The sequence below is a fragment of the Thamnophis sirtalis genome, unplaced genomic scaffold (assembly GCF_051295495.1).
Source record: "Thamnophis sirtalis isolate CommonGarterSnake01/CBP01778 unplaced genomic scaffold, rThaSir2_p1.2 scaffold_4, whole genome shotgun sequence".
NCBI lineage: Eukaryota > Metazoa > Chordata > Lepidosauria > Squamata > Natricidae > Thamnophis > Thamnophis sirtalis.
Window position 1 is genome coordinate 80,962,655 of NW_028261384.1, and position 14,631 is coordinate 80,977,285.

The 14,631-nt window shown below is 39.1% G+C and overlaps 1 protein-coding gene across 8 annotated transcripts in view; it reads right to left on the minus strand.

The window, feature by feature from the left end:
• Positions 1-14,631, minus strand: part of GRB10 (growth factor receptor bound protein 10) — a 148,945-nt gene that overhangs the window by 94,659 nt on the left and 39,655 nt on the right. For 6 of the 8 annotated variants that reach the window (XM_087713175.1, XM_087713177.1, XM_014053614.2 and 3 more), the window contains one exon: positions 10,170-10,267. The exons of the other annotated variants lie outside the window; for them this stretch is intronic. In XM_087713175.1, the coding sequence (XP_087569301.1) occupies positions 10,170-10,220 (51 nt within the window). In that variant the 5' untranslated portion in view covers positions 10,221-10,267. The remainder of the gene's footprint in view (positions 1-10,169; positions 10,268-14,631) is intronic. 8 annotated transcript variants of the gene reach the window in all.

The window sequence follows — 14,631 nt, forward strand, 5'->3', positions numbered from 1 at the left end:
TATTTTAAAATATTATTTAAAAGCTATATGTTCTAATGATAAATATAAAGTTAATCCCGGGCGGCTTTCAACAAATAGAAAACACAACTATATTACATGTAGTCGGGATGGGAACCTATGGCACGTGTGCCACATGCCTGTTGGTGTGCCACACACCTATGGCAGATGTGCCACACACCTGTGAGGCATTGCCCTGTCAGCTGGCCAGCGCGCATGCCTTTTTTTCGAGGCCATTTTTCGGCCTCACCAGGTTACAGAGGCTTTATAGGAGCCTGGTGTCAGTCATGCCTCCTTCAATATCCAAGAATGAAAAACCTCAACTCCATTTTAATAGAGATAAAGTACTTTTACTAGCTATGATGTGAAAACAGCAAAAAGGAAAGTAAGATTTGAGCCAGCAAGGCAGGAACATATACATATCAAACGTTTACCCAGCACCCTCCCCCCCATTCCCCAACCCAGTGTCCAATCTGCAACTCCCTAAGGTGTCATGTGGGGTGCATCTTCAAACAGCCTCATCAGGTTGGTATGCGAAATGGTTGGCCTTGACCAAAAACAACCTCCGGCACCCTCTGGAGGTCTAAAAACAACCCTACAGACAAACCGGAAGTAACTTCTGGTTTGCTCGTAGGGTCATTTTTTTGCCCTCCAGAGCCTTCAGGAAAGCCTCTGGAAGGCCCCTGAAGGCTCCGGAGGGCTAAAACCGGCCCTATGAGCAAATCGGAAGTCTGTTCCTAAACTTCCAGTTTGCCCATAGGGCTGGTTTTTTGCACTCCGGAGGTTTCAGGGAAGCTCCTGAAGCCCCCAGAGGGCCTCCAGGGGGAGGTGGGAAAGGGTGTTTTCGTGTTCCCCAGGCTCCTATAAATCCTCTGGAGCTAGGGGGGTGAAAAAAGCATGTTAAAAATGGGGGTCACGCTGGTCATGCACGCATGTGCACTGGGGGTCACACATTGCATTATGGGTGTGGCACACAACCCCCCTGCCTCTCCCCACTTTTGAGCCAAAAAAGGTTCGCTATCACTGACATATAGTGTATAAATAAGTGCTGATACTAAACCAACTTAACAGACGTTGTTTATTGAAAAGAAAGTTAAGCAGAATTAAGATCTTCCCTGAAGGTCTGTAAAAGGGTGCCAGAATTGAAGAACTGTTTAGCTTTCCACCGCTATCAGCAGGCTGGTAATAAGCAGGCTGATATGGGTGAAAACACTTTTCCCAAAACTACTTAAAAATTGGATTCAGAAATAACTAGAAACCAACATAGATATCACATGACCAAACTCTGACAGCCTCGTCTGCAGTAGCTGAGGTTCCCAAACTATCTTTAAAGGCAATGTTGCATATAGTGCATTATTATGGTTCCACCACAAAAGCGCGTAGGACAAAATCGCGCTCGACAAAAGCGCGCTGTGACGTCATCACAGCGCGACGAAAAAGTTCGAAAAATGTAAAAATAAAGCGAAAACCTTACCCTAAGCCCCCCAAATCTAACCCTAAACCTAACCCTAAACCTAACTCTTAACCTAACCCTAAACCTAACCCTAAACCTAACCGTTAAAGTAACGAAAAACCTAACGCTAACCCTTAACCTAACCGTAACGCTAACGCTAACGCTCTAAAGCTAACCCTAACCCTTAACCTAACCCTAACCCTAACCCTAAACCTAACCCTTACCTTTATGTGAATCGGCTTGCTTTAATTTAATTTTTATTAATTTTTATTTGAATTTTTCGATCTTTTTCGTCGCGCTGTGATGACGTCAAAGGCGCGATTTTGTCGATCGCGCTTTTGCCGTCCGCGCTTTTGACGGGTCACGCATTATTATAAATAGCCTGGATATCAGTGCAGCACACATACTGGAAAGGATCAGAAATGCAGACAGCATTATCCTTAACTGGTAAAATACTAATGGCCATTACTGTTCACTAATGGGAGAAGATGGCAAGGAGGTGACAAGCAGCAGGGAGAAGTGGAACTGCTTTTGCATTTATCTTTAAACAAGAGGAAAAAATAGCCCAACCTATTAGAAACAGTATCATAAAGAACAGATTACAAATACAAATCAAAATAGGCAAGAAAATGGTAAGAGAACACCCAACTACTCTAGACGAATTCAAATTCCCAGATCCGGGTGGGACTATATCCCAGAGTTCTGAAGAAGCTGTCAGGCATTATCTCAGAACCAGTGAACCATATCTTTCAAAGATCCTAAAGCATCAGATAACTACCAGATGATTGGAAAAGGGATGATATAGTTTCCATCTTCAAAGAAGGAAAGAAATGGACCCAAAGAAACTACAGAACAATCAGCCTGACATCAATACCTGAGAAGATCCTGAAAAAGACAATCAAACAACTAAACTGTGAGGCAAGCAAAGTTATAACTGGAAGCTAACATGGCTTTGTCAAAACCAGACCATGCCAGACAAGTCTTATTTTTTAACAAACTAACTATATTACTGGATCAGTGAAATGCTGAGGATATAATGTGGTTGGATTTCAATAAGGCTTTTGATAAAATCAACCTCAAAGTAGGGAATTCTTTATAGTTCTCTGGATTTCATCACTCCCCACCCTGTCACAATTGCACGCTTACATTTCAAAGATATCCAGAGCTTGGGAAGTCAAGGTAGGGGAGGCTGCTCTATAGTTGAGACATGTAGCACAATCGAGGAGAATTCCTGTGGTTTTGCTTCCCTGAAATTCTTTGCTCCCCAGAGCCAGCACACTAGTGTAAAGTGAGTGGTTCTGGTTCTGAGGAGAAAAGCATAGTGAGGAAAGCAAATCAGAAGACTGCTTTTCGATTGTGCCATGTGGCCCAGCAACAGTCCAACTCAGTGTGGCCCTCCTACCCCAACTTCTTGAGCTCTGGATATCTTCGAAGGGTAACTGACCTAGGCTTCCCCAGCAGCATGAAGCCGAGTCCTCGTCCCAATAAATCCCTTTTATTTAATTTACAGTGAATTCCTCTTCAACAAAGTCTTTCATCTCCCACTGTCTTTCAAAATAGTTCACAATGACCAACCTTTATTAGGCTTGGAGAGTAGCCAGGCTGATATCTTTCAGACACCACAATACTTGGCAAGAACGCAGGAATGAACTAATTGTCTCCTGCAAATATCCCTCCCCTTTCACTCCTCTTCTATTCTCTATGGGAGGGGCCATTTACCTGTGGCCTTACTCTCAAGTCGACCCATGTTCCTTAGCTGTTCCCTTCATCTGGCAACTCTGTGCATGCGCACACTGGGAAAAGGCTCAAGCTGTTCATCTGCCTCACTGATGTCTGACTCCGATATCAGCTGATAATTGTCAGACGGGCCTGGCCCCATCTCTGCCTCCGATGCAGAACACTCGTCAGTGCCTTCCCCAGACTCCAGGACTGGCCCATATTCACCAACCTCCTCACTGTCCGAATCTGCTGCCAGCTCCGCCACAACAGGTATCTGGTGATGGGGAGGAATGTGTAGAAGCTGATAGAATGGCAAAGCAATCCCAGTGCCTCTGGGGATCTAGCAGGGCAAGAAGAGGAAGGGGGGGGGATAGGTGGGTGAGTGGGTGGGTGTGTTGCAGAGTCTCTGTAGTTGGTTGTCAGGCAAATGATCATGGGAGCACTGCAGCATTGTAACTTTGAAACCATATGTAGCTTTAAGGAGTGGGGGGGATATAACTTTGAACAGTTATTAAAAGGCCTGTTGTACCTCAAGGACTATTGATAGTGTTGCTGCAGAGTGATACAATGTAAGTAGTGGGTTCTCCTGACAAAATGGTCATTATAGTGTATATACATAAAGCTTACAATTTCTGCAGCATGTGTTATAGAATGGGAATGTAAACATTTGTGAAGAGTTGGTCTTTTTGTCTTAAAAGCAGTAACTTTTTAAATATCACGTTTATTTTTAAATAAGCATTTCCTATCTACAGGGCGGGGCATAACCTTTTCCTAGGGGGTCACAGCAACACTTGTAATAACAACACAAATAATTCATACACCATTCGAAAGCCCATCAAAAACTGAGTTTATTGACACGATTTAATAGTCAGTATGACCACCATTAGCCCTTCGAACAGCATTCAAACGAGGTGGATAAGAACACAACAAATCTTCAAACAGTTCCGTTCGATTTTCCAGATTTTCCAGAGGGCGGGGCATAACCTTTTCCTAGGGGGTCACAGCAAGATCGACAGCAGTTTACAACTTCCGCGACACCTCATTTTAAAGCCCATAAAAAACTGAATTGAATGAGCTATTAAATGTTAAATTTGTTTCGGTTGAAACTTTGAGAATGAATTTGGAAACTGTGTTGAAAAATCTGGAAAATCGAACGGAACTGTTTGAAGATTTGTTGTATTCTTATCCACCTCGTTTGAATGCTGTTCGAAGGGCTAATGGTGGTCATACTGACTATTAAATCGTGTCAATAAACTCAGTTTTTGATGGGCTTTCGAATGGTGTATGAATTATTTGTGTTGTTATTACAAGTGTTGCTGTGACCCCCTAGGAAAAGGTTATGCCCCGCCCTGTATACAAGATATTTTAACTATTCACAGGTACATGTATTTTGTCTAACATTAAGAAAAGAGAGAATCCAGTGCATTTATTTTGTTATTTATATAATTAGAATGACAGCAGAAAGTCAATTTTGATCAATTCAAGTGGATTATTTCCATAGATTTCTATCAGTTTCTTCGTGATTAATTGTTCTATTGGAATAAATACCAGTGACTATGTCACTACATAATAAAGTGTTCAAGTGACTGTGCCAGATTACTGCTGTGACTCCTGATTGCGTAAGAATAGAAGTGCATGCAGTTAGTCATCTTATTTTTCTGAGAAATTTTGGAACTACAATCTGAACTTCCAGGAACATAAGTAAGCACTGCCAATTCTCACTGTTGTATTTTTTTTAAAACCAGAGAAAGACAGAAGTTTAGAATAGTTTCCTGGAAGCATCTGTAGTATGAGGCACTGCAAGATATGGGATAGTTTCCAAGGGATGCATTTGAATGTTAAAGACATTAAAATATTATTATTTCTTTCAACATCAACATTTAAAATTCTTTGCTCCAACTAAGTTACATTTTATCTAACATGAAATGTAAAACAGAATGACAAAGAAATTAAACCTTTCTGGGGAAAGATATAATTCTTCAATATGAAAAAATAAAAATTTCATATAGGCCTTAAATTTAGGCAGTGAAACAAAAAAATTAAGCAGAAATTGGACCAACCTTTTAACATCTACATTATATGCTGAAGATTTAAAACAAAATTTAGCTACAGAAAGACATGCACAAATCAGAACTAATGAAAGAAGCCTATGATTACCCAAGTAATAGAAATTGGATAATTAGGTCAAGTACTGGAAATTGCAACTTTGCTAGCTTCTAAAATTTGAGTGAGGACTAGGATAGTGCAATGATTATAGTATAACATTATACAAGATATACAGAGATCTGCTTTCAATGCCTATGAAGAAGCAGTTCAGAGAGGTACATTCACAGGGCCATTCTCTGTCTCAGAATAATCTATCCCATAAATTTATTACAAGAGTAGTTACAATGAAATTACACATTCCATGGTGAGACTATGGAGTTGTAAGTATCTCTGAAGAACAACAGAGTACAAATACAATCCTAGGTGACCTGACTCCAAATCATTTCAAAGTTTATCACTTGTACCTTATCCACCAACACATGAAAGGTATTGCGAAGCATTAGCCAATAATTTAAGAGCTACAATCCAAACAGCAGATATCAAACTAGATAGGCTGATTTCGGCCCTTTCCAAAGAGATGCAATTCAAAAGTGAGAAAAGTAAGGCCCTGCACTTAGGAACAAACATACAGATAAAGGCAGTATCTGGCTCAATAGTATTACATGTGAGAGGAATCTGGGTGTCCTGGTGGACCACTGCTTAAGCATGAACTAACTGTCTGCTGCAACTGCCCCCCCCCATGCCAATGCAGTCTAGAGGGATAGCATCAAGAACACAAAAAGTGAAAGTACTACTGTACTGGACTAGTGAGGCCACACTTAGAATACTGTATCCAATTCTAGTCCTCACAATACAAAGATGCTGAAGCCCTAGGAAAAATGCAGAGAAGAGCATCTAAGATGATAAGGGCACTGGAAGTAAATCATACAATGCATGGTTAAAGAAACTAGCCTAACAAAGAGAAGGATTAGGGGTGACATGATAGCCTTCCAATACTTGAAGAGCTTTCACAGGGCACAGGGGTTGATTTAGTCTCCAAAGCACCTGAGGATAAGAAGCAATGGGTAGGAGCTAGAGATGCAACCACTATCACTAATGGATAGTGAGAACAATTAACCAATGGAACAGCTTGTCTCCCAGAGTTGTGGATGCTTCGTTGCTGGTGTTTTTCAAGGAAATATTGGATAGCCATTTGTCTGGGATGGAATAAGCAGTCTTGCGTTGGATATTGGACTACAAGATTCCAAGGTCCCTTCAAGCCACATGATTCCATGTTTCTAGGCATAGACATTGCTGATTTGTTTAAGGACAAAGGAGGTAATGCATTCCTTCACCTGAAGGAAAGAATATGGCATACACAACATAAACATTTAATTAATTTAAGAGCGCTTGTGTTGTACTCAACTGATACCAGAGTTACGGAATGTGGAATGAGCAATGGCTAAAGAGTGAATACACTGATAGAAATATAGTAGCATTTTACAAGCAAATATTCTTTAGCAAATATCTTCTCATCTTCTTGATCCTGAGATACAGCACAAAATGAAATTTAGCTTCACAAAATGTAAAACAATTTGACCAGATCATTGTCTAAAGTAGGGACCACCACAATACGAATTTCTCCCTTCAAAAAAAAGTGGACAACTAAACCTTTTTTAATGTGTATTGCACAAACATGGAGTCTAATTGCGCAGTTGTGCCAGTAGTGACTGCTACTGCAGATATCCAGAGGATCCCAGAGGTCCAAAATGAATAATGTTGCTTTATCCTAATCACCGCGAATTTTGTTAAAGTGTGTTTTAGCCTGATGGAGAGGAAGAACTAACATTCAGACCTAGCACTGGAGTACTGCAATTTCTGTATGTGTTCTAATATATAGATTAATACTTCCAATACGTAGATTAATACATAGATTGATATTTCCCTATGATATTTTAGGTTCAACATTACACCTTTGCTTCATCCAAACAATTATTCCACAACAATTAATATATATGATAATATCATATCAGAGTGGAACACATTCATAGATGGATGGATGATACATACATACCTACATATATACATGCATATATACATGCATACACTCCTTATATATTAAGAAATTGTCACACACATTTTGTTTTCTTATTTTGCTTTCTAATTTTTATTGAAAAATACATCATTTTAGCTACTGTTTAACCCCTGCTGGATGCCATCCTTTTCTGCATGTTTCCAACCAATATAGTCCTGAGTTTTCTTTTGCCAACTGGGCTCACAGTACTTGCTGATGTTGTCGATGTTGATCCACCTTGTTTTAGATCTCTTTCATGGATCCTTTTTATCAAGTGGGATCTATTCTATGACTACCTTGGTCCACCTGCCATCAGTAGTTCTTCTCACCTGACTAGCCCATTTCCATTTCAATTCTTTTACTCTCTTGATGATATTGTATATTTTAGTTTGTTCTCTAATCCACACATGGGTTTTTCTATTTTGTCTTGTAATTCCAAGCACATATCTTTCCATGGTCCTTTGCACCACTCGTAGCTTTTGTATCAATTGTAAGGTTAATGTCCATGTTTCACAAGCAAATGTTAGAGCAGGTAGCACACACTGATCGAAAACATTTATCTTCAGACATAGGAGGAAGTTGTTTTTTAAAATTATGCTTAGCTTGCTGAATGCCTGCCAGCCACATTTAACATGCAATTCAATTTCCTTTATTGCATCACCTTTGATTAAGATCCATTGGCCAAGATATAAGTAGTGGCCTACTACGTCTATTTCTTCTCCAAATATATTGTTTTTTCTTTCTTTGGTGAATTCATTAAATGTAACCCATCTCTTTTTCATGATGCCCCTGCATATTTTGGCAAATTGTCACCTTTGTTTTTTCACATATTGATTGCAGTATGTATATGTAAGCGTTGGTTGAACAATGTCCTAATTATTGCTTGCTGGAATACTGAGCCACAATTCCATTTCGCAGACAATAAAAGCCATGCACATGTACACGTTATGCCTTTCAATGATTTGCAGAACAACTTGGATGTGATCCATTGTGCTGTAGCCACTTCTGAACCCTGCCTGCTCCTTTGGCTGTGCATCATTTAATGTTCTCCATATTCTTCTTGCAATTATCTTGGTGAAAACCTTGTAGATGAATGAAAGAAGGTTTACTGGATAATAGTTCTTTAAATCATCTAGCCCCTTTTTTATATATAAGAACCACTTCAGCATTTTCCATGTATCAAATTTTTCTTTTCTTTTCTGAGGCATCTGAGTTATAGTTTTGCTAGTATTTTGTGGTAACTGTGACCATCAGCTTTCATACTTTTATACTTCCTCCACTAGAATGTCTGGCATTTCCTCTCTTATGGATGTTGTTACTTTTGAGTGATCTTAATCTTTGTATAGCTCTGAATAGAATTACCAATTATTTATAACATTTCCTGTCTTGTTCTACAAACAGAGCCATCTGTATGTTTTAATGGAAAACCCTTCTTTCTTGTATTTATAAGTTTCCATTTTGCTCTATCAATCCCTTTGTTATCTTCAATTACCATTTACACAAGCTTCACATTAAGCTGACAGATTTCTTGTTGGATACATCTTCTTATGGTCTTGCAAAGTTCAATGTATTCGAATTTATTAGTGAAACTTCCAGTACTTTTCATTGTCCATCATTTTTTATTACATCAATACTTTCATCAAAGACTTTTTACTGTACCAAGTGTTTTTCTGGTGAGGCTATACATATAGAAAATTTAAGGATGTTTTTGACTATTTGTTCATTTTGGTCCATAATGTTCATCTCTTCCAAATTTTACAATAGAGCAAAGCAATCTGACAGATTAATCTCAAAATTGCTGTTCTCCTCTAACAGCTTATCATTTTTTTATTTTTTGTGACATCTTTATCATTTTCAAATAACAATAAAAGACTGAAAAATAATCTCAGAAAGTAAAGAATAAAGTAAGACAGAATAGAAAATATAAGAGAAAGGAGGAAAGGAAAAAACAAGAAAAAATAAAAATAACAAAAAAAACATTTAAAGAGTTACTTCCAAATTTCATCACAAGTACAAATCTAGGATTGTGTTTCTAATGCTTCACTATGCATGTGATTGAAAATGTGAGAGTAGTAGAAACTAGAATATGACGCTAGAATGTTACACTACTGTTAGAAGCTGACACTTCCCTATAAGTTTAGCTCCATTGATATTATAAGACAGATTTCAAGTGGACATAAACAAGCAAACAAGCACTTTACGACAAGCTCACTGACTAGGATTTCTGCCCATTTATTATTTTTGGATTATGAGCAAAAAGAGTCACACTTAAGCAATGTCTATTTGACACAGGCTGACACTTGGATGCTAGTGATATAACTCAGGTTTCTACAGCAGATAGCAGAAACTACACCAGCTGTGTATCTTAGACAAAATATCTCTGGCAACAGTTATGTATCTTGCACAACTTAACTTCCCAAATCAGAGGATGAGTTTTACCTTAGCCCAATATAATGCTCTCCCTTTAGCACATCTCACTTTGAGCATGAGTATGACCTGTTACTAACTTAAAACAACTGCAATAATTCACTTAAAACTGAGACATAAAAGGTAGTAAAATATTAATAAAATGTCTTACCTAAGAGAAATTTTTGGTTAAATTGCTTTTGTAAATGAAGGAGTACCTTTGTGTGTGTGTGTGTGTGTGTGTGTGTGTGTGTGTGCGCGCGCGCGTGCGTGCGTGCACACACGTGTATGTATATTTATATGTACAGTATTTTCATTTTAGACTGCAATTTTAAAGTTCATATTATCCAGTGTTAAATTCTTCTTGTATATTCTGGGAATTGAAGCTGAAACACTTTAAACTAGCCCATACTGAGAAACACTGTATCAAACAAAGCAATCTGCTGAGAGAACATTCAATCAGAGTATAGACAATTTATTTAAACTATAACTTACTATCCGATAAGGATGATGCAAAAAGGAATCTGGGCAGCCAGCTAAAGCCATTTTACCGACAGTGCTTCTCCAAAATTACATCTACTGTTTCTCAGTACCTGCAATACAAAAACAAGACTATGAGAAAATAATCTTAGAGGAATTTATTACTATTTCTTTGTATAGCTAGTAATTCAGAAGTTAACCCAGAGCATTGGGATAATTTAATAAAAATATGTAATGTATTCGTGTTATCACAACCTCTGCATACAAAATATCTTAAATTACAAGAATAAATTTAAAAAGCTAAACTGTTTTATCACTGTATAGCAACTACTACAGGTAATGCCCCTCCAACACTCTGTTCCGGCCTCCAGAGGCCTCATCTGACCCATTGCAGGCCAAAATGGAGTTTCCAGATCCAGCCCTCAGAAACTCCATTTCAGCCTGCAACGGGCTGGGGGAGGTCCACAGAGGCCTGAATAGAGCATCAGAGGGATGGATCTGACCCTTGGAAGCTCCATTTTGCCTGTAATGGGCTGGGGGAGGCTCCCGGAGGGACAAATGTAGCATTGGGGGGGGGGCGGATCTGCCCCCAGAAGCTTTATTTCAGCCTGCAAGGGGGCGGGGGGAGGCCCGCGGAGATATGAGTAACAATGACCCCAAATGTAGACAAATTTGGATTATCCAAAAGAATTTCTAGTAAATTTCTAAAAATGTTCTAGAGCAATCATTGCTATTGAATCCTCTCAGACACATGGTGTGACAGAAAACCTTTTTAAAAAGTAATTTATTAATCTGTTCATGAAACTTGTTCAATGATGTTAGATTTCCAGATGCTGGTTAATGATCCTTCCGCATGCTTCTTTTTTTAAGCATTACTAAATTTTAATTCAATTATTTATAAAGTTTTTCTTATTTTTTTATCTCATTTGACCCAACTACTTGAAGGCTGATGTATCCTTGCTGGATTTTTATGACTTATGATCGTTTTTCACATTTATGACCTTTGTAGCATCCCCATGATCATGTGATCAAAATTCAGATGGTTGGCAACTGACTCATGACCATTGCCATTCCAAAATCCTGTGATCACCTTTTGCACTCTTTTGACCATGTTACTAACTTATCAACTGTGGTGATTCACTTAAAAACTGTGGCAAGAAAAGTCATAAAATGAGGCAAAACTCACTCAACAAATGTCTTACTTAACATCAGAAATTCTGGGCTCAGTTGCGGTCATAAGCTGAGAACTACCTCTACTGGATTCTACTACAAGGACTTTGGTTTTATTAGTTTTTCAAAAGTTAAATCTTTTTTAAAACTTTTGATGGGAAAATTCCTTTTCTTATCATTACTTTTCATTCTAGGAAATTTTATCTCAACTTTGTGGACATTTTGTTATGCTATATCTACTTTTCTTGTGCTTTAAAGAAAGAAATATTGTTTTTAAAATGTTTCTAAAAAGAAATAGTTCTCTGGGAAAACTTTAGGAAAAAAATGCCCTGTAACTTACAAGTCTTATTTGAAAACTTTACTAAAGCATTTTTATTAAGTTAGCAAACATTATGAATCAATCCTAGAACTTATTCAGAGCCAACAAGTAACAGTTGAACTTCATTTCATGCTGGGTCAAAAAGGGGCATGAATACAAGAAATTCAGAGATAATGAAATTGATGTGTCATTAACTTAATTTTCATGTGTGTGTGTGTGTGTGTGTGTGTATGCGCAATGCCAAGGTAAACTAGTTTAAAATAGATGTTTATAATTTTTTAGAAATCTTATAAACTTATAAAAGTTTATAAATCTTGGGTCTGATTTACAAGGAGAGGAAGTTATCATTGCTGTAATACCGTGTTTTCTCGAAAATTCGACATGTTCTCATAATATAGCGATGCCACATTTTTCTGGTGGGCAAAAATATAAGCCCGCTCCCACATATAAGCTCCCTGGACAACCCCCCATCTCCGGCCAGGCAGAGCGCCGCTCACCAACCTAGAAATATCACAAAGGTGCCAAGCCGCAGGAACATGGGGGGAGGCAAAGGTGATTGTGTTGCTTGGTGCTTTCGGGATACCGCTAGGTTGGTGAGCAATGCTGTGCCCAGCTGAAGAAGGGGGTTGCCGGGTGGCTGCTGTCTTGCGAGCGGGTTCCCAAAGAGCTGGACACAATCTCATGGGTGAATGGCTGTGTTGCGCTGTTGCAGCAGTACAACACAACAGCCATGAAGGGACCAAGCTCATGAGCAGCCACCCGGCAAACCCCTTTGCAGCTGGGCACAGCACCATTCACTGACCTAGGGGTATTGCCAAGCCACATGAGCGCATGTTCGCCGCCGCCCAGCTCCCGCAGCTTGGCGCCTTCCAAATGCCAGTGAATGGCGCTCTGCACAGCTGGAGAGGGGGTTGCACGAGCAGCTGTTCCACTCTCGCTCACCCATCTCCCAGCCTCACGATGCATGGCCCAGCTCTCATTACAGAGCCAGGGCACCTCAGCCACCGCCACCGCCATCCCAGCCTGGCTTTTTCCACGGCTTCCAACCCGAATCTTTCGGCAGCGGCCGCTCTGGGTGCACGCTCCATGGTTGTATGCTCTGCAGGCAGCTGGCCCACAACCATAGAGCATGTGCCCAGAGCGGCCACTGTCGAAAGACTCGGGTTGGAGCCATGGGAAAAGCCAGGCTGGGATGGCGGCGGAGGTGCCCTGGCTCCGTAATGAGAGCTGGGCCATGCATCCTGAGGCTGGGTCAGCGAGAGCGGAACTATATTATTTACTTGAGATATTAACACAAACTAAGCAATTTCCTCTAAACAATCTAACTACTGATTTTCCTTTATTTGCAATATGGAATTCAAGAAAAAATATTTCACACAGTTTATTTCTTTGGCATCAGTGGTGGGTTGCAGGAAGTATGCCCCAGTATGGGCGTACTGGAGCCTGCCCAGAGAACCGAGTACCGTTCCGGTACGGTGCTTCAGAGGGTCCACCCGCCCGCCCATGTTCCTTACCATGTTTTAAAGCTTTTGGTGCTTCTGCGCATGTGCATGGCGTGTACCCCACCTGCGCAACACTCTGCTGAGCAGCTGGAGCATTGCAGAGGCTTGCAGAAGCGTCATTTGATGCTACAACCATGCGCTGTGCGTGTGTGCGCCACGCGCATGCATGTGGGTGACTCTGGGGCTGTTCCAACCATACCGGTTGGAACAGAATCTGGAACCCACTGTTTGGCATCAACCACAAAGAAAGTCATATTAAAACAAATTACTATGTTGATGAATGAATTGAAACAAATAGTATTAAGACAAAGCAGAATCTATATTTCCATAACCAGATAGAGTGTTCTATTAATCTATTAGTAGAATCTAAATGAATCATGTCTGCATATGCAACTATAGTTTTCTAATTATAATGATCTCCAGCATGGAAAGCATTTGTGGAAAAGCTAGAGATGAAATTGTTTGTTTTATTATTCCCTTACATTTGATAACATAAATACTTATCCAAATCCATTGGATAAGATGGCTATTTATAGTACTGCCATTCAATTATTCAGTTATATCCATGCCAAACAAATTGCTTTGTCATGCAACATAAAGTTGAGAAGGGCAGCAGAGGTGCTCTTTTGAATTTTGTAAATTTTCTAATTTAACTCTGGGTCTTTTCCCATACTGATTCTATATGTCTATTTACAGACAATTTCTTTTTTCATTTCTGAAATTCTGATTGGCACATGGGGAATAGTTTGGATAACACATTCATTGGATAATTGAATTGATCATAGATTCCTTCCTTTTCAAGGCCCTTTTGAGGTCTTACAATAATTTAAGTGTTATTAAATATATTTCTTGACTGTTGCTGTCGGATGAAATCAAAGTAATTCAGTGAATGAGTTATCTGAGCTCCAAATTCCTCCTCCCAATGATTGATTTCTCCTAGTGTTAAATATATTGTAATTATTTTTTTCAACATTGATTTTATATTCAGAGAATTCTGCAAAACTATTAACTATTTTCATGTATTCTTCTATTGCCTTTTCTGGTTCTGTAGTGATTAGTACCACATCACATGCATAACATTTCAGCTTATATTTGTCTCCATTAATTTTGAGACTTACTATTTCTTTATTACTTGATATTTGCCTCAAACTTTTTCTGCCGTTTTCACATGATGATGAATAATAAAGTGAGAGTAGACACCTTGCATTGTACTTTTTCTGACTTGAACATCTGCAGAAAGCATTATATTAGCTATAATCTTTGCTTTTTGCTGTTGCTATATATTTTTAACCCATGCTTGAAAATCGCTTCTCGAATTTATTGTATTCAATACAGCCAGAAAACATCCACTTATGATATAAGGGTTTTTTCTGAGTCTAGAAAAATTAATGCAACATTATATCTTTTTACTACAATTAATCCTGGGGGAGGAGGGGTGAAAAATCATCATAATGTATGGTAATTAGATCCATCCTCACAGAGAGAA